Source organism: Triplophysa rosa, linkage group LG25 (assembly GCF_024868665.1).
Source record: "Triplophysa rosa linkage group LG25, Trosa_1v2, whole genome shotgun sequence".
Classification (NCBI taxonomy): domain Eukaryota; kingdom Metazoa; phylum Chordata; class Actinopteri; order Cypriniformes; family Nemacheilidae; genus Triplophysa; species Triplophysa rosa.
In genome coordinates, this window is record NC_079914.1 from 14,392,392 (window position 1) to 14,410,734 (window position 18,343).

Here is an 18,343-nt window from a genome sequence, read left to right on the forward strand (position 1 = left end):
TTCAAAGGGGAAAAGAAATGAATGCAATCGCTCTAGCCGCTTTCCTCCCGGGTCGATTAAAAGTGAGGAGTCGCTGTAAGAAGTTCGGTCACGCATCCTGAAATATCACAACGTAACCAGCGCTGAGGAAACATCATTCTGAGAAACGTCAACAAACACGCTATGGCGTGATTCTCAACATAGTTACGGTCGCTGGAAATCAGTCCCGCACGCAATCTGAACAAAAACACTCCGGATTCGAGGAAAAACACAGCCTGTGTTATGAAGCAATAATATTCTGAGCTTTTCTTACGGTGGTACTGGCGACCGCAGCATAACAAACTGAATTGTTCACATTGCCGAGTACAATTTTGAGGTGGGATATTTTGGTCCGCTGGACGGGGTGTTTGGCCATCGGGGGATTTTTGGGAGAAGACAGCGGGGCGAGAGGTTGCAACGGGGTGTTGTGTGGTTTGACAGACACACCCGAGCAGAACCGACTGTTTTTAGACCATGAGGATTGTGGGAAAGCGGACGGTTTTCCGAGTATTCTTTATCAGACCAACAGTTTCCTGTAAAAAGAGAGAATAGATGTGAAAAGAAGTTTTGTGGGGGCGACAGCTAACAGTGATTGTAAGTAGATCATATTAGTGATCGACCGGTTTTCAATGACTAAACTAACTGGACAAATACAAAGCCCAACAGACACTGATATATATTACCAGGCAAACATTTGGACACACATGAAAAAAAATTATCAGGATCAGAAAAAGACTTTTCTTATCTGTATGCTATTCTATATAAAAATATTACGGCTGTCAAAAGATTAATCGCGATTAATCGCATCCAGAATAAAAGTTTGTGTTTACATAATATATATCTGTGTACTGTGCATAATAATTTTGTATTTATTAACACATACACATCCTTGGCATATATTTAAGAAAAATCTAAATATTAATAAGCATTTATAATTTAAATTATTGGTAAATATAAATAAATACATGTAAATATTTCCTAAATATGTATACTTGTGTATGTGTTTGTATTTATAAATACAAAATTAATATGCACAGTACATAGACATATGTTATGTAAACACAAACTTTTATTCTGGATGCGATTAATCGCGATTAATCGTTTGACAGCCCTAAAAAATATAAATATTAATACAATAAAATATTATATTATATTATTATTATAAGTTTGTGTTCTGAATTTTTGCTGTCACACCATAGGACATATGTAAGGTATATTTGTATACTACCCACACGCATATCGATGAAAAAATGTCACAAATAAAAGCATCTGACAAATGCATAAAATGTCCTAATCTAAAGGTTCACGCTAAAAAGATTTTATTTGCAGATCAAAATATTTTTTGTAGAGAAATATAAATTGGAGCAGACAGTGAGGAAAAAGCAAGTTTCCATCATACAATGAACCTTCAATCTATAAAATATGAAAAATATTATAACAAAAATGAGTAAATGAGAAAAAAACTAGAAGCACTGATAAAACCAGTCACTGAATATTGGATTGAATACTGGTCTGGAATAAACCAGAACTAATGCAAAGGTGTAAATAAATATAATGCCACTTTTTCTAGATTGTCTTATAGTGAGGAGGACAGTGTGAGTGTGTGTGTGCCGAAAGCTAATCCTGTTAATGTGAAGGAGCCGGACACTCCACACACAAACAAGCCTGAAGCTTTATCACCGGTGGCAAAGATTTATTCACACATTTTTCTTTGATTAAAAACGTCTCCTCCACATGTTGATTTATGAGCGCAAGAGTGCGCGAGCGAGCAAGGGAGGGAGAGAGAGAGAGAGGCAAAATGGATGACATCATGCACTTGGCAAGCGCACGCAGAGGTGACATCTACCGGCTTTGTGTGTGTCTAAATAAAAGCCTGTGTGAGAGAGAAAGAGAGCGAGAGAGTGTGTGTGCAGCTGTGCAAGAGAGCGACCACAAGCCCACCTGCACTTTTTGTGCGTCTGTGGGTGGGCCGTGCGACACTATTCCACGGGTTTTGATGGGAACAAAGAGAGGTTCAGAAAGTCAGGGAGGGGTCACCTTTAGAATCAACATAAAGTGACCGTATTTACTTTAAAAGTACATGTTCCTTTTGTGTCTTACGTTTTTTTTTTTCAAAATAAAAAAATGTGTGTCTTTGTATTCGTTCGTCTGAATGTAATAACTTACAAAAAACATCGGCTGAAGCAGACAAAAGCTGTCTGCACATTGTTTTCGGTATTATTGTAGGCAGTCTAGTGTTTCAGAAATCTCAGCACTAGATAACAGCGATTCAATGTCATTCAATGTAACGTTAATATAGAAAGAGGTTATTCCAAGGACCAACATGTTGGAAAAACAATGCTTTGTGTTATTGCAAAACCGAAAATGTTGGAATGTAATAAGTTGCTTAACAAAAAACACATTGCTTTTGGCTGATGTCAAAAGCAGTTTGCGTATAGTTCTCAGGATGGTTGCAGTCGATCCAGATTTTCAAAAACCTCGGTAATAGTTAAGAATGACGTTAACACAAAAGGTCATTGCAACACAAAATAGAAATAGTTTTTAAAAACAATGTGCGATACGCTCCTGTATATGAACAATATATTGAAGGTCAAAACACGTTGATTCTAACGTAAAAAAAATAGCAAGCACAAAACACAAACAAATATCCAAAATGACACCGGCGCAAAAAAATGTCCGTCCTGTGCTGTACGACAACCCGATGAGACAGTAATTAGAGATCAGAGACCGAGAGAATACAGTAAACAACATCACAGCCAATCAGACGGCTCCGTCAGGAGGAGGGGGGGGTTGCAAGACTTGGTGGTCGGGGGTTTGGGGGATAGGGGGGTGCATAGTGATTAGAGCTTTGAGACCAAGATGCCTAGCGCACTGCCTAGTAAACATCCACAATCGTGTACACAAGGACAAAAATACAGTAAGAGCAGCTTGGACGTACGACAGGCAGCCGTCACTGTAAAAATAGAGATGGGTGGATTGATAGTGAGAGATCCTGTATCCTTCTCTTAAAATAGGAAAGACGGCGTGCGTCGAGAGAAATCACAAGTGAGCTCTCTTTAATATCTTAAGAAGTTATCACGCTTAGATTTTTTGAGGACTCCAGAAGTCTAAGATGTGTCTTGTGAGAACGCAAACCTTTCCGATCCAACTTCTCCATCTTCGTTGATTTTAAAGCTTGTGTCGTACTATTACCATATGTTAACAAGCTCACAACTCACAATGCAACACAACGAAAACCTCTTCATACACCCAGAGGTAGGAAAGAGCACTAAAACATTCCTCAGGGAAAGACAAAACAGCGAGAGAGAGAGAGAGCTGAGGGTTGTTGTTGCTATTAAAATGTGAAGTACTCCGGCGTAAGCATACATGCTAACTGAACGCAACCACAGAAATAGACGTTCATTTGATTTTCTGTCTCGCCCTACAAAACCGACAAATAGAAGAACAGAACAATGTCAGGCAAACAAAGCCGTATCCCATCCTCGCTTTATCTCTCTCGTTCTCTCTCTCTCCTGCATTACACCTATTTCAGGGCTGAAAGCGACAGGGAGGCTTCAGCACCCCCTTTTCGCGCTCCCCGCTCTTTACTTCACTCGACTCTTGTTTTGTTTTCCTAATGCGTCTCTAAATCCATCTTAGGGGTGAAATGGTGCAGAACAAATCCAGACTTCAAGGCTTGGAAATTAAAAGACGCCAGCGAGGGCCCCGATCCTGCTTGATGAAGAGATATACGCACGAGGAGAGTAAATACTACAATGTACGGTGAAGTATAATCTTTCATTTTCAAACTTACATAAGGCCAGGGAGCCGATGAGCAGCGGGGTCAGCAGCAGGGCGCTCAGGGAGAGCAGGTAGGGCAGGTGGCCGGCTGGCATCATTTTGCAGATGAACTTTGACCTGGTTGGACAGCCGCGGCGGCCCCACAGGCTGGAGACGAGGGGTCTGCACGCTGGACGTCTGGCACTCTGCAAGAGAGAAAGAAGAAACCGCCGTGAGTAATGTGCAAACTTGTGTGTTAACATTGTTTCCCAGTCAACCATCAAGTACATTCACACATTTTCCACAAACATTTCCTTCAGAGGTTTAGTTCGCATCCCCTGCACGCCCGCAGCCTCGCAATTAACCGTTTTACACAACTCATAATTACTCTGGCTTTATCGCTGGATCTCGTCATTATTTACTTATCCGCCCATCTTGTAATTACGAAGACGCTCATCAATATTTCAGACGCGCGTCTCTTTGTTTTAGCCAAATTGCGATTAATTCCCCCGTTACTGCGTGCCGCCTCTGCAGTCAACTGCGGGCTGCTGCGTTTCACGAGCGCGGGGCGGAAACGAGCCGAACATGCTTGTATACCGTTTAATTAAAGATGGCAGCAACATCAGATGGCAAGAGACGAACACGTGTAGCAGCATTCAAGTTGAGATCTAAAGAGCTGTTGACATGAACCATTAAAACTGCACAGACTGACTCAGCCAACATGGAGGAACCTGAGGGTACAGAACTGGCAACCAAACATCAATACGTCATACAGCAAGCTTACATTCTGAAAAATCAATGAGCAACGATTATGTTAGACACAAACTTTCAATGAACAATTTCGTTCAATGATTTAAATTCGCTAAATAAATAAAAAGTCTTCTAAGCTTAACTCACAAGCTTATAATAATGACTTCTCAGTTGAGCTCTCGGGTCAAATTTTCACTTTTTTTTTTACTTTAAAGTCCCAGTGAAATTAAAAATAACAATGCTGATTTCTTTCATGAAATATTGCAGTTTTTATCATAAATAGTTTATCAATGCGGGTCATTCTCTTTTTAAACTTCGTGTGCCCTCATAATCTTTAGTTAAAATCTGAAAATGCACTTCCATCTTAAATGACGTATACGTCTTGGGCGGAGCATCCCTTAACTCCTCCCCTTCAACTGTCAGTCTGCTGCAAGTTCCATTTCAAAATGCAACAGCTGTTTTTATACATCCAATCAAATCGCAGAGAAAGACGAAAGCCACGACCACTATTTTTCTCATTAGAAATTCCATTTCGCTCGGAAATGCGTCAAAATATCGAAGTAAAAACGATCGCAACTTCCGGTTCACGGGGACTTCAAAACGTGTTAAGATGGTTTGTAAAGTAAACATCAATTTTATGTTTCAAACTGAGATGGCGATAGAGCGTTACAGATTGCAGCTTTAAATAAAACATTGTATGTAACAAACATTCAGGAGTGATCTTTTACATAAAAAAAACTTAGACCAAGTAGACCAAACCATCAACAGCGCCCAAAACTACCAACATAATACATTGTAGACAGACTCTTCTATGCTATCCTCCTACCCTGAGGTCCCATGACACACTTCAAACTTTAATAAGAAGTCTTTTGTGTCCTTCTACAAAGCACAATGGCATGCCTACACGCATGCACACAATCGCATAGGCCTGCCGTTGTGATTCCAGAGTGCCTGCTAGTCATAATGTGGGAGTAAGAGCCCGGTGACAGCTGGCTTGTCAGCTAGGGGTTTCCTGTCAACCTGCATGCTGACAGGAAACTCTGAAACATATAAACAATTGAAAGCATCACTCCAAGGCTTCTGTTCTGGAGCACCATGACCACAGGGCCGGCACTCCCAGACAAGAGGACGAACAGGTCTGTCGTGATATATGTGGCTCTTCTATATTGGCAGAGACTGCCATAGACTGCTATGACGCCCGTCATCGTCTCAGCGGCTAAAAATAAAAACCAACAGCAACTCCTGTATAAAAGAGCACATATATGAAGGTTTTTAAATATAATAAGCAATGAAATGGATGAGGTAAATGCAAAAGGATTCCAGCTGTTCGCTAAAAGAAAGCAGGCTAGTTTTCATAAATTAAGCGGATGTCAGTTCAGATTTCACGGATGCCCACCCAAGCACAACCAGACCCCCGACAGATGACCTACTGCAGGAAAAAACTCAAATATGTCTAGATTAGCGTCACACCTTCAAGCAAACGCTAAAGCACATATTTTATTATATACTATACCATGTAGGCCTATCTCTTAATCTTAATTCATGTTCACCTGCGAAAGGGCCGTATTTTTCAGACGCACTGCTATGCAATATGCAGAAGGACCTGCGTCTATAAATAATGGAGCTTTACGGGAGGAGAATGTTCTAGGTTTGTTTTAAATGCTTGTCCCATAATGATAGATCGCTTGGTAAAAACAAACTCATAGACAAATAATACAAATTGTGTTTCAAATCCAAACAAATCTGATATGTTAAGCATGCTAATTTTGCACCATTATGCAATGAACTGCGAGGTCGCGACATGACCATCTGACGGTCTTTTGAAACGTGCATTTATTCATACCACAGACTATGAGTTTATCCTCTATATCTCTAGCTGTCTTTCATCTCCATCTTTCCTTCATCGCCTCACTCTTCAATGCCAACATGCAGCGTGTTTTCTGTTGTATGCAGCGTTCCAGCAGTCAGATGTAATCAAGGCTGCTCTCTATGACTGGCTGCCTTCCTAATCTCCCACATTTCCATACATTATTAATGCTAGCGTGTTGAATGTGGTGCAGCAGAGAGAACGATGAATGGCAGAAATGAGTAAAAGAAAAACCTACGTGTTTTAAAAAATAAACCGCATGAATAATCAAAACAATGATGCAATCACAATTAATTTATAAAGTATTCATATATTATCCGTTGCAATAAAAGGCAAATATATTTTTGCTCACCAGACAATTAAACACAATCAGCATGGGTCATCAAAAACAACAATGACGACATTTTCCAAATAATAGCAATATTAAAATGCAACTGCTTTTCACCACAAGCTTCAAAGCCACAATCTACGTTCTAGCACATAAACAAGAAAATCAAAACATCTTTGAAGAGCCCCCTTTGAACGCAGCTGATCGTAAACACACACAGCCCAAGTGTAGCCTACGTCTGGAGGCTGCATGCCGCATTTAATGCGTTAGTATTAATGCGAGTGATAATTACAAAATCTGCAGTGCTGCTTCTCCTGCGGGTGGTGGGAAGGGGGGAAGCTAAGACGCGGTGGAGAGACAGCAGTGGGTTTATATACGGCCATGTGCATGTATGTACTTGTGCGGATCCAACACGGAGATCAACGCAGAACAGGAGAACCTAGCTGCAAGGCATGCAAATGCTTCGAAAAGCTGCTAAACAACTGGGAGACGTCTAATGCGAGTGTGTGATTTTTCAAGCTGGATCATCAGAGGAGGAAAACCGCAGCCAGATCAGAGTCCCCGGTGAGTCTGAGCAAGGGAAACGAAAGGAAGAGAGCGTGGCGGACATCCAATTAAAACTCCCAATTAAGCGCCCCTGAGACTGTTCTTCAATATAGAGATCAAACCGCTGATAACTGCAAGATCAGCCGCGCTGGCGAACACGCCGTAGCCTTTTTAGTCACCTTTGGCAAATGAACGAGACATAGTAGACGACATCCAAAGCATTTGTTTGCTTCAAAAGTAAATGAATATTGTTAATCCCACTAATATGTTAGATAAGAGACCGATAACTATTAAGTGAAGTGATGCGTGCCACGCTAATTTTGCATGAAGTGACTGCTAATCGGTTGCGATGCAAAATTATGCACAATAGGAGCAGTTATTCCTTAATTAAGTAGTGTGCTGACTGAAAAAAACACAGATAGATCACGTCCTAAAACGCATCCCACCACCAAAACCAGTGAGCAGACCATCAATAAAAGAACTGTACAAGCTCTCATTACAAGATTCATTCCGGCGTTTCGCCAATCAATGGTCAAGTCAGCATTCTCTAAAAACTGACAGTTAATAAAGACATAAAACAGATAAATGTTCATTTACGACCAAACGTCATAACCCTCGAAGAGCCATAGTAATATTGACGTCGTATGCTACAGGGATTGTGGGGTAGTTTTAAAACAAAAAGCCCTCTCAATGGCTCTTGACTCAGTCTGACACACATTCTTATGTCTATCTGCAGTAGTAAAGTGAGAGAGCACACACACATCTGGCTTTCATGTTAGTCCAGGTGGCTCGAGTTGGTGTGTCTTTCTACTGCCATTTTGAATAGCACACAGAGAGCGCCAGCATCCCATTGGCTGTCTGTTCACTCCACTGCCAATGTCCGTCCCTACGGTGAAGCAAAAGTTTTTCAACTTTTACGATTCGCCTGCCATTTCCTCTCCAGCACGGACAGTACAGTTGACTTTTACAATCAATGGGAAATCAGACTAGTCCCTAATTACTTCGAGTAGTTCATCCAAAATAAAGTCTGTCATTATTTATTCATCCTTGTGTGGTTCAAATCTAAACCTCTATGTGACTCTTTCTTCAGTGGAACACAAAAGAAGATATTTTGAGATATGTTTCAGTGGTTTTGTGTTCATACAATTGAAGTCAATGGAATTCAATGTTGTTTGATGTTGTTTTTCCAGCATTCTTCAAAATATCTGCTTCTGTGTTCTGCAGAAGAAAATCATAGGAATGATTTATTATAAGAATAAATCATAATTATAGGTTTGAAATGATATTAGTTAGATCCACCAAACATTTAATCCAACATAACACCCACTTTTACCATCCAATTAATTTAACATGGATCAAAATCACATTTTTAATATCCAGCTTATGTCACATTACAGAAACAAACAATCAAAAAAGCCATCATTTTGGGGTTGCCAGGTTCATGCGGTCTTTTAAATTAACGTTGTGCCTATCGATAAAGATGAGTTCAAAACAGCAAGGTTTCATCATTCTGACGTGCATGAAAAAATGACTCTGAAATTCAATAAGGGGCTACCACAGAGCTGCGGCACTGTTGACATGCATTAATTGCGACATGGAAACAATATTGATCTGATGGCACTTCCTACCTCACAGGAAGCTTGTAATGATATTCACTAATTCTTCCTTCCTCTGCTATGTGACCCACACACACATACATACATAAATCTTGCGAAAACATGTCCAGGTCACCCCCAAAATCAAATTATCCTGTGCATTCTCACCATCTTAATGCAAAATTCTTATTACTATAATATATGTGAGCACCTTCCTTTAAGAATTAGTTTTCATTTCTGTAATTCTGCATCTTTACAGTATTTAGCTTTAACAACAGATGTAACTTTTTTTACATTTACATTTACATGCATAATTATTACTTTTATCCAAAGCGACTTACATTGCATTGTATTATACATTTATTTCTGACTATGTGCAATCCCCTGGGATCAAACCCATGTCCTTGGCATTGCTAGCGTCATGCTCTAACCACTGAGCCACAGGAAAGCTGTGTAAACATGTATGTGTGTTTATATTTTATCCACATTACAGTAATAAGAATGACCTTTTTGCAATAATATGAATAGGTTTTATTTTATTTATTTTTTATTGTGGGATGAAATATTAGCCAGGCATGTTTTGTGAAATAGCGTCTTACACTGCCATGCTTGAGCAATCTTATCAATTTGCATGTATCTGTTGGTGCTTTATGTAAATAACGGTTGCCTGTTATTCCCATCTGCTTCCAGCTCTCCAAATAAAACGCACCACAATCGCAGCAATACCAGGTGAGAGAGAGAGAAAAGAGACTGGAATAAGGAGACCCGGCAGGGTCACCAACATCTTTTGTGACCAAAGCTCTCCTTCCTTTGTCTTTGTTTACAATGGCATCGAGAAGACGGCTTCTCCCTGTGTTGCAGATGTGCCGTGGAGCCGGGATGAAATGTTTAATGAAAAATAACACATGCAGGAGTCTTGCTGTCTGCACAAAAAAGAGAAGACATGAAGCAGGGGACACTGCCAAGAAACCGTCTTTCACCTCTCCAAAACAGGCGTTACATAATTCTGAACCTCGACTGCAAGCCAAACAGAGGCGGCGTTTAAGTGCGAGCATGTTTGTAAATGCACTCTCGTATCGGAAGAAAGCGAGCAGTGCTTCACGCTGATACGTCATTCATGTAGAACCAGGTGCTGACCTTTCGGGAAATCCCAGAATCTGTTCAGGAAGATGTTTAGTTCATAACCTTTCGAGAGTGCTGCGATGCAGACATTCACAACCCTCCAAAACATCAAACCTGAAGTTGTGGCTTTTACTTAATGTATGTCAGATCTGCAACCATCTACATGCTAGAGATCTTTTTAAATCAACACAATTGGCCAATGCAACAGTGCATGCGTGAAAAAAGTGCACTAGTCCACTAGGGGTCAATACACACACAGAACGTATGCAGTGTGCAGTTGTCGAAGAAGAATGATACAAAACCAACACGTAGAAACAAAGAACATTAAGCTAAGAAGCATATACTTCTCCATACTGTTTGATTGTTGTTCTTGTTGTTTGCTCGGATTGTTTGCAATGTCGAATGACTTCCTCAATCATTAATTTGCAGTGGGTCTGTGAATGACGCGACTCAGCGCTGTCCTCTGACGGTCTGGTAGAGCACACATCATTTGTATTGCGCATGTGTTGAACTCAGATGTCCGTGCTTAATCCGTGATGAGTATGTGCAGGAAGCTGTGCGGACACGTTTCTGCGCGAGACGGACACGGACGCAGAAAGTCAAGCATGCCCGGGCCTTTATGGTGGGACATCTTCTGTTGTCATTGAGTTATCTGCTAACTCTTTGGCAGGCTCACCTGTAACTTTTAGACACATTATGGATAGGTATCACTTAATGGAAAATATAGTCTGATCTGCGTTAGTCCTTGAAAGTAAACTAACATCAAGCTCTGGACTCCTGCCAAGCCATTTACATGCGAATTCTGCCCTTTTAGACCAACTAAGAGCCTTTCCAGCGCTACCCTAAGGACGAAGATATGGGCACGCATTGATATTCTGAACCCTGGTGAGGAATAAAATTACATTAAGCTCAGGTAACCCCTGCAAATTGGACTACTTTTCTTAGCTTGGTAAATAGCGAATGGGATAGCTCCACACATATGCTATGGAATTCCAGTATAAAATCATTCAAAACAAGGTAAATAAATAGTTATCTGGGTACCTTGCAACCTATGATTCGAAAGCTGCTCCAGAAAACGGGATGGTTCCTTTCAAACGCGGACAATTACGCTGCCACTCACCGTTATTGACGGCAAAGCCTGAGGGAGGGTGCAGGGGTAACATTAGCATTCCACCGTGCATCCATTTACTGCACGCTAAGGTGCAAGCACACTGCCGCAGTTGCACGTTGCTACTCTACACCAAAGACAACATCCTGCGACAGGCTTGGATCATATTAAAAACAATCTAATCCACCACCAATTTAAGAAGTGATGCATGTGTGCTCATTTTGGACGCTGAACTGAACAGCGTGACTGTGTAAACGTGCTGTTAACGCTAGACCACCAAACCCGCTTGGCGCTAAGTGGCAGTTCTGACTTTTTATCTGCTCAAATAGCACCTGAACTGCATGAGTGGGCCATTTAGAACAAGAGCTCTTTCCTCAAGGACGCCAGCGCCCCCCTCATTAACTGAAATAACGTTCATTGCGTTAATTAACAACCCCGGGGTCAATCTGTCCCCTTGTTTATACACGCACCACTCGACGGGGCCTGCTCCGAATTTGCGAGGAGCGGCATGTTAATGGTCGCTGTGGCAACAAATTAGGTATTCTGCTTTTTTCGCCCCGTATACGCCATAATAAAACCATTTCGCTCGAGCACGCTGACTCCTCACCACTGTAATTACATGACAGCGCTGTGGTGAGTGGGTGCAGGAGTGTATAATCACATTTTGACCGAGACCGGGGCCTCGGGAGAGTGTGTGCACACAGAGGGAGACGTGATTGTGCGAGTGAGGTAAGTGTTCATGGGTTCATGGCTAGGCTGAGTTTTCTTTGCTGAACAAAGAAAAGGGCGAGAGAGAGAGAGAGAGAGAGAGGGAGAGAGAGAGAGGGAGAAAGAGGTGTGTTGAAGACAGAAAACAGATGGCCAGGTTTGGATTTGTGTCTCGTGTTTGTCACCTTCCTTCAGCTCTGCTTGGGAATAACAAGTGGGCATTTTTATGGCCATTGTAAAAGCTGTGAGGAGAAGAGCAAACAGAGACCGTTATGTGTGTCCCAGTTCTGGGCCACACAGTCCCGCTTTCCCGCATCACTAATCTTTCTGGCTATCGCTGACTGTGTTTCTGGGTAAAACAAGAGGGGAATTGTAAAATGTGAGCAGGGGCAAAGGTCAGGTGACCCCACATACTCATATGACAGCACTGGGGCAAAACTGGGAAAGGGGGAATGCGAGCAGCCCCGGGTTGATCCACTTCTGAAGGGTTCCGGAACGAGCCATCTAGGGAACAGAGCCTCTGCAGTCAACTTATCAAAGTGGCACTCATAAACAGTCATGGAAACACTGGGTTATTGTTGGAGTTTGACCTTGTGAACTGGCCATAAAGGATTGACAGTGTTCTCTAAGCCTTGATGCTGACACTACACTGTTGAATCGTAAATGCCAACACCAATGCTCAATAAAATCTTGCCTTACCCAGCCCCGGACCTCTTGGCCTCCCCAAAAAAGTTCTTATTTGCTCTTCAGACAACTGACAATCTGCAGGAGGGGTCAGGGGTGAAAGGTTAAGCAGCTGGTAAAAGCTCTTTTTTAACCACACAGCATTCCTTCCCTGCTTGGTGCCCCATTCAGAAACTTGCTAGAATGGCTGAGAATTATATTACAAAACCATAAAAATGAGGTCCTTCGCCAAACAGGGTTGATGTATTTCACTGTTTACACACAGTAATGAGCAACGGCGTGAAGGCGACATCGCGTGCAACCAACGCCCCAGAGGCACCCAGCACTCTCGCTCATGTCAGGCAACTGGCCTTTTCAACAGACTACCAGGCGATAAGTCAGCCCTGCGCGGTGTGAGGTGTAACATGCGTGAACGCAAAGAGGCGCCTTCGCTTCTTTATCTCTAAAGAGATCTGACAGGTTCTCCAAGCTGCGAGACATTACTCTCACTAGAATTTGACTCAGTGGTGGCGCTTCAGCTGCTCCGAGGCCTCTGGTTCGTCCGAAGGATTGTGAGCAGTCAAAGAAATGACAAACGTCTATGAAACGGCCAGGTAAGAAAACGACAGCACTACACCAGGAGCCTTACTCTGTCCTCTGCAGCACCCCTCCATCAACAACGCTCAATTGACCGCGTTCGTGGAACAACGGCTTTAAATAAAGAAGGAAAACGAGAGGAGTAAATCTTTCCTCACGAGAGAGACCACATTCAGGTAATTCCGATGAATCGACCACTCTGATTGGTTGACACAAAAGCAAAAAAAGCCTGATTATACAACAATCAATTTTTCATTACTGTAACAATCGGTTGCGCTGACCTAATTGTGGGAAGGAAAATCCAATACTATAGGCCTTGCCGCTTGTTAGCTAATAAATGTTGAGGTTCCGTAAAGCTCTCATGAGTGATAGAATCAGATTATAACAACAAAAGTCTAATTCTTATCTTAGATAAAGCTACTTAGTTTTCTAACCCAACATCAATGCTTCAGCAAGCAGTTAGTGGCTATTTTTTGTTCAAGAAGTACTGACTGCTTTGTGCTGCTTTAAACCCCACCCCCCTCTTCATACCACCCAAGTCTAGTTAGTGCCCGCTGAGAGAAAATAACGTGTAAGTCGACTTGATCAAAATCTTGAGATTTGAATACTTTAAAAAGCGGTGACACTCTTTTCTGCAGGTCTCTCCGGTCGAGCCACCTGGTGCGTAACATCTGCCGGTTTCAGAGAGGAGAGAAACACATCATGAGAATTTCCAACTGTTCTAATTGAGGTTTTAAAACCTCAAAAAAATGACAACACAACCTTAATCTGTCTTTGACTTATGTTTTTGTCTGCATTTTGGCATGCTCCACCTGCCGGCTTAGAGCAACCGCTCCATCGGGCAGCTTTGCGTTTGAGCGCTGTGCTCTTTGGAAACGGAGCTTCCCATTATCTATTCCTCTGAGGGAAGGTGGCGGAAACCCTCCTGCACTTGAAATGTGTGCCGGGACCTTAAGAGCATTCTGGGACAATAGCTAAGTGTGCGCATCATTTTCAGGGGAAAATGAGACGAAAGAGACGAATAGTTATGCCAGGATGGAGCCGTCAACAGATAAGTATGTTTGCTAGCTAAATATGTGACGCTAGTCTGTTATTCCATCTGTTTGGTTAGGAAGAGGAAAAAATACTATGAAAAATAAAAAGGGTGAGCGAGGGAGGGAGGGAGAGAGAGCGCAAAAAAGCAGGTTTTTGAAAACCTGGTGGTAAGAGAACTGAAGACTGCCATTCCAGTACAGCCCAAGCTGTTCGGTTGTCGTCAGGCACGCTCAGCAAGATGCAGCCTGCTCCATATGGCTCGCTCGGATCTGCCATCTCAAGAGGAAAAACTGCCTGTGCGATTGTGTGAGTGCGCTGGGAGGAATGAGAGAATGCGCCATTGTTGTGTCGCGTAAAATATCAAGCTTACAAGGTTTTGCTTGTGCCATTCAGCTGCCTAACTCAGAGAACACAAGGCCATTCCCAAGATGTATTTACTTGGCAAACTTCTGCTCTGTTGAGCAGGAAAAAAACTTTCCAAAGCAAACCATGCTTAGGGAAATGCTTGGCTCGCAATCCTAGCAACCTTGAGGATATTCCCATGGAGCAAAACTTGGTCCCTAGGCAGTCTCTCTTGCTCTCGCTCTTGAACTTTACCAAAGCTCTTCTTCTTGAAAACAACTATACTTAAAAATGTGCTGCTAAGAAATTAGGAATAATACAAATAAATGTTGCCATATTCATTTTTTTATAACCCCTAAAATAAAATATATTTATCTCTGTTGAATTTACATACAAATACAACTGTGATATCCTGAGTCACTGCATGGAAAACACAGAAGAGCCCTCCTCCATCTCTGATCAAGCAGGGGCAATGAGAATTGTGTGGTCATGTCTGAGCAGGGGCTTGATCGAGCGCGTGCGAACGGTAACAAGGCCCAAGGGGCTGAACAGACATGCAGTCAAGCAGTGGGATTATAGGCTGGGATTGAATAAACTCATGCACGTAACGTACACAGGAGAAACAGCACGGGGAGCCATGTTTACTCGAGTGAACAATTTCCCGGAAGCAAAGCAGGGTTTAATGGGTTTACGTGGTGAATATGTAGGAAAATAGATTTGGCTCGTGTAGATGACTGACAAGAAAATGCTCGCTGGAAAAACAAAGGTTCTGCTAGTCAGACTGTATTAAAGGAAAAGTTCACCTCAAAATCAAAAGCGTGTTTTTTTCTACTCACTCATTTTTTAAGACGCCGTCTTCAAAACACAAATAAAGATATTTTAGGTGACATCCGAGAGATTTCAAGGCCTCCTCATAGACATCATTATAGTTGTTGTCAAGGTCCAGAATAGTACTAAAGACATCGTTAAATTGGTCCATCCGCTCATAGTGGCTCAATTGAATTTTTTTTAAGCAACGAGAATACTTTATGTGCAAAAAATCGATATATTCTCCTCTGTCATGCGCCATGAGGCGTTCAGCACACAAAACGAATGCGCATGCGTCAAAGTGCCCGTGAACGCGTCCACCATGGACTGACAAGACAGAGGAGAATATACCGATTAAAGTCGTTATTTTGCTTTGGTTTTCGCCTATAGAGCATTCTCGTTGCTTCAATAAAATTCAATTGAGCCACCATGAGCGGATGGACCAATTTAACAATGTCTTTAGTACTATTCTGGACCTTGACAACAACTATGACCATGATGTCTATGAGGAGGCTTGGAAATCTCTCGGATGTCCCCTAAAATATCTTTATTTGTGTTCCGAAAACGCCGGGAGGTCTTAAAACATGTTGAACGACATGTGGGTGAGTAACCTTTTTTTATTTTGAGGTTAACTTTTCCTTTAAGGGCATAATGTACAGCACATGTATCCCACAATGCAGTGGTTCTCAAAATGGGGCCGTGGCCCCCTGGGGGGCCCCAAAATGGATCTGGGGGTCACAGATTTTGTGGCATTTTATGAAATATAGAAATTTATCATAGATTTTATGCAATCAAACATCAGAAAAATGACACCACCAACCAAACGAATTGAGGTTCCAGCATTGTATAACAGAATTTTAATTAAACCAAAAACATATTGAATGTTTAAGATTATACGTCTTTATATGGGGGACCGCAAAGCGATGCACTTAACACAAAGGGGACCTTACAACGAAAAAGTTTGAGAACCACTGCCACAATGCATTGTGACTGATTTCTCAACTTATTTGATTGCACAGCAAAAAGGTATAAACAAAACTGGATTAACAATGCAAAAATTGTTTTACATCCAATGGGCGTAACACAGCGAATTAAACAAGCAACGTGAGGTCATGTGACAACAATGTAGTATACTACTCAATGGTATAACGTAGATACTTCTCATTTTTTGGCAAGCAGCATGCTCATATGAAGCCAGAAATTGTGCTGCAGTAAAAGTCAGCGAGTGTGTGCTCATGGCTGGATATAGCGTGTGTGTGAGAGTGAAATGGAGGGGGGTCAGTAGGAGATTGCAGCCGGTCGCCATCGCTCCCCGTGGAAATATGAACCAGCTGTGGTATTCTGGGGGCTGATCTGTTGGGGCTGATAACACTGGGCCTTTTGTCCATCTGCCCTGACTTTCTGACATTCTTTCACTGGCCCTCTCTCGTTCTACGTCCCTCGCTACTTCTCCACATTTCTCACCTGGCCACCGCATGTCTAGAGAAAACAATCTTCAATCGGTCTCACACAACTGACAGACAGTCACACAAACACGATACGTACATACGCACATAAACAAATCAAACGTAGACGTGTGAGAGGCAGATGTGTTGCTCAAGAAAAATGGTGATTGTTTCGCTTCCCCATCAAAAATTTCTGGAGAAAAAAAGCAGCTTGCTCTCCCAAGCAGTAAAAGCAACCTCTGAGCAATAAAAAAACAACAAAAAAATAGAAATGTCAATAAAACATTTCTCTCCACATATTATTTATATCAACATTTTAATCTTACATTTGAATCAACACTGTATTCTAACTATAGTAGTTACTGAAAGAAAGCAGTCGCTGTGCATATGTTTTCCCTGCCGCCAAACAGATGCTACCAAACAATAAAAGCAACAACACTTTATCATAGATTTACATCATGAATACATCAACCAAAAAAATCTGTGTTTTGCAAAAGAATCTTGAAGATAATTGATGTTAACTTATCTGTGCCAGAGGCACAAAATGACACTTTGCAAACCTCACAACACTGCATCCCCAGCACATCTATACATCACACCTCTTTAAAAAAGCCCCGCCCCCTGAAAGTCATCCTATCACTCTCAAACCGGCTTCTGCTACAGAATTTTCTCTCGGGACAATGCGTCAGACACCGGCGATGACGTGCGCAGAGATGGGCTACCTCACAGAAATGACAACGCATGAAGCTTTTGTTTACTTTCCTCCTCATTAGCTTGCAGGATAATTATCGTCTTCATTTCGTGTCGACGTGTAGTAACTGCATTCAGCTGTCCGCTCGGTCGACGTAATCTACCTCCCCTCCCGGCACTTGGCAGCCCCCTTCCCAGCATTCCACAGATAAAATAAATAACCCTACTCCGAATGGTATTTTAATGAGAGTGTGGGAGAGAAACGGCTAAGCGCTGCTCTCCTCATGCCAACGTCCGAGTCTGGCTTCCCTTTACACCCCTAACAATTAGTTAGCTAATAAGCTTCCACTGTGAGGGAAATATCTTCTCTCGATATGCTAAGGAATACTGCTGCATTGGTGCACGGCGCTGCGACAACAACTTAGCATGGCGCAGCCCGTGCCGTTCTTAGCTGCGGTACGGTACCCTTGGAGAGAGGATGCACATTAACCTTTAAAGAACAGGTTAATGTATGGAAAGCTTTAACAGTCCGGGATGAATTCATTACCTTGGAAATTTCAGCTGATTCGCCATTTCAACCTTCTGCCTATAACCGCGCAGATGGCGTTTTTAACCCGTGCAAGTTTTAACCTTAGCCTAACCCTCATCTAAGAAGAGATGGGTGAATATCAATTATGTACCGAGCGGCTTCAATGTCAAACACAGGGGTCTATTTAGACCCATGCGTGTTGCCGAGGCAGGGAGTCAAGCTTCATGCTAGCCCACTGTGTTTTTCATCATCTGTTACCTGGACCAGAATGGTAAACTTGGGGCGGACACTTATACCTCAGGAAGGTGTGTGGCCAAATTTCCCGGGATGTCCCCTGACAGCGAGATTTTTAACTAAGCAGCCCTTGTGTTCAAAGCAATTGAAGCTGGTGTTGAGAACAGCGTAACAGCCAGTGTACTATGAATGCCAAGTCT

General features: G+C 42.2%; 1 protein-coding gene across 19 annotated transcripts in view; it reads right to left on the reverse strand.

Moving 5' to 3' along the window:
- The window catches only part of ptprsa (protein tyrosine phosphatase receptor type Sa), a 163,830-nt gene that overhangs the window by 88,721 nt on the left and 56,766 nt on the right, over positions 1-18,343 (reverse strand). For all 19 annotated transcript variants that reach the window (XM_057325738.1, XM_057325750.1, XM_057325744.1 and 16 more), the window contains one exon: positions 3,812-3,983. In XM_057325738.1, the coding sequence (XP_057181721.1) occupies positions 3,812-3,896 (85 nt within the window). In that variant the 5' untranslated portion in view covers positions 3,897-3,983. The remainder of the gene's footprint in view (positions 1-3,811; positions 3,984-18,343) is intronic.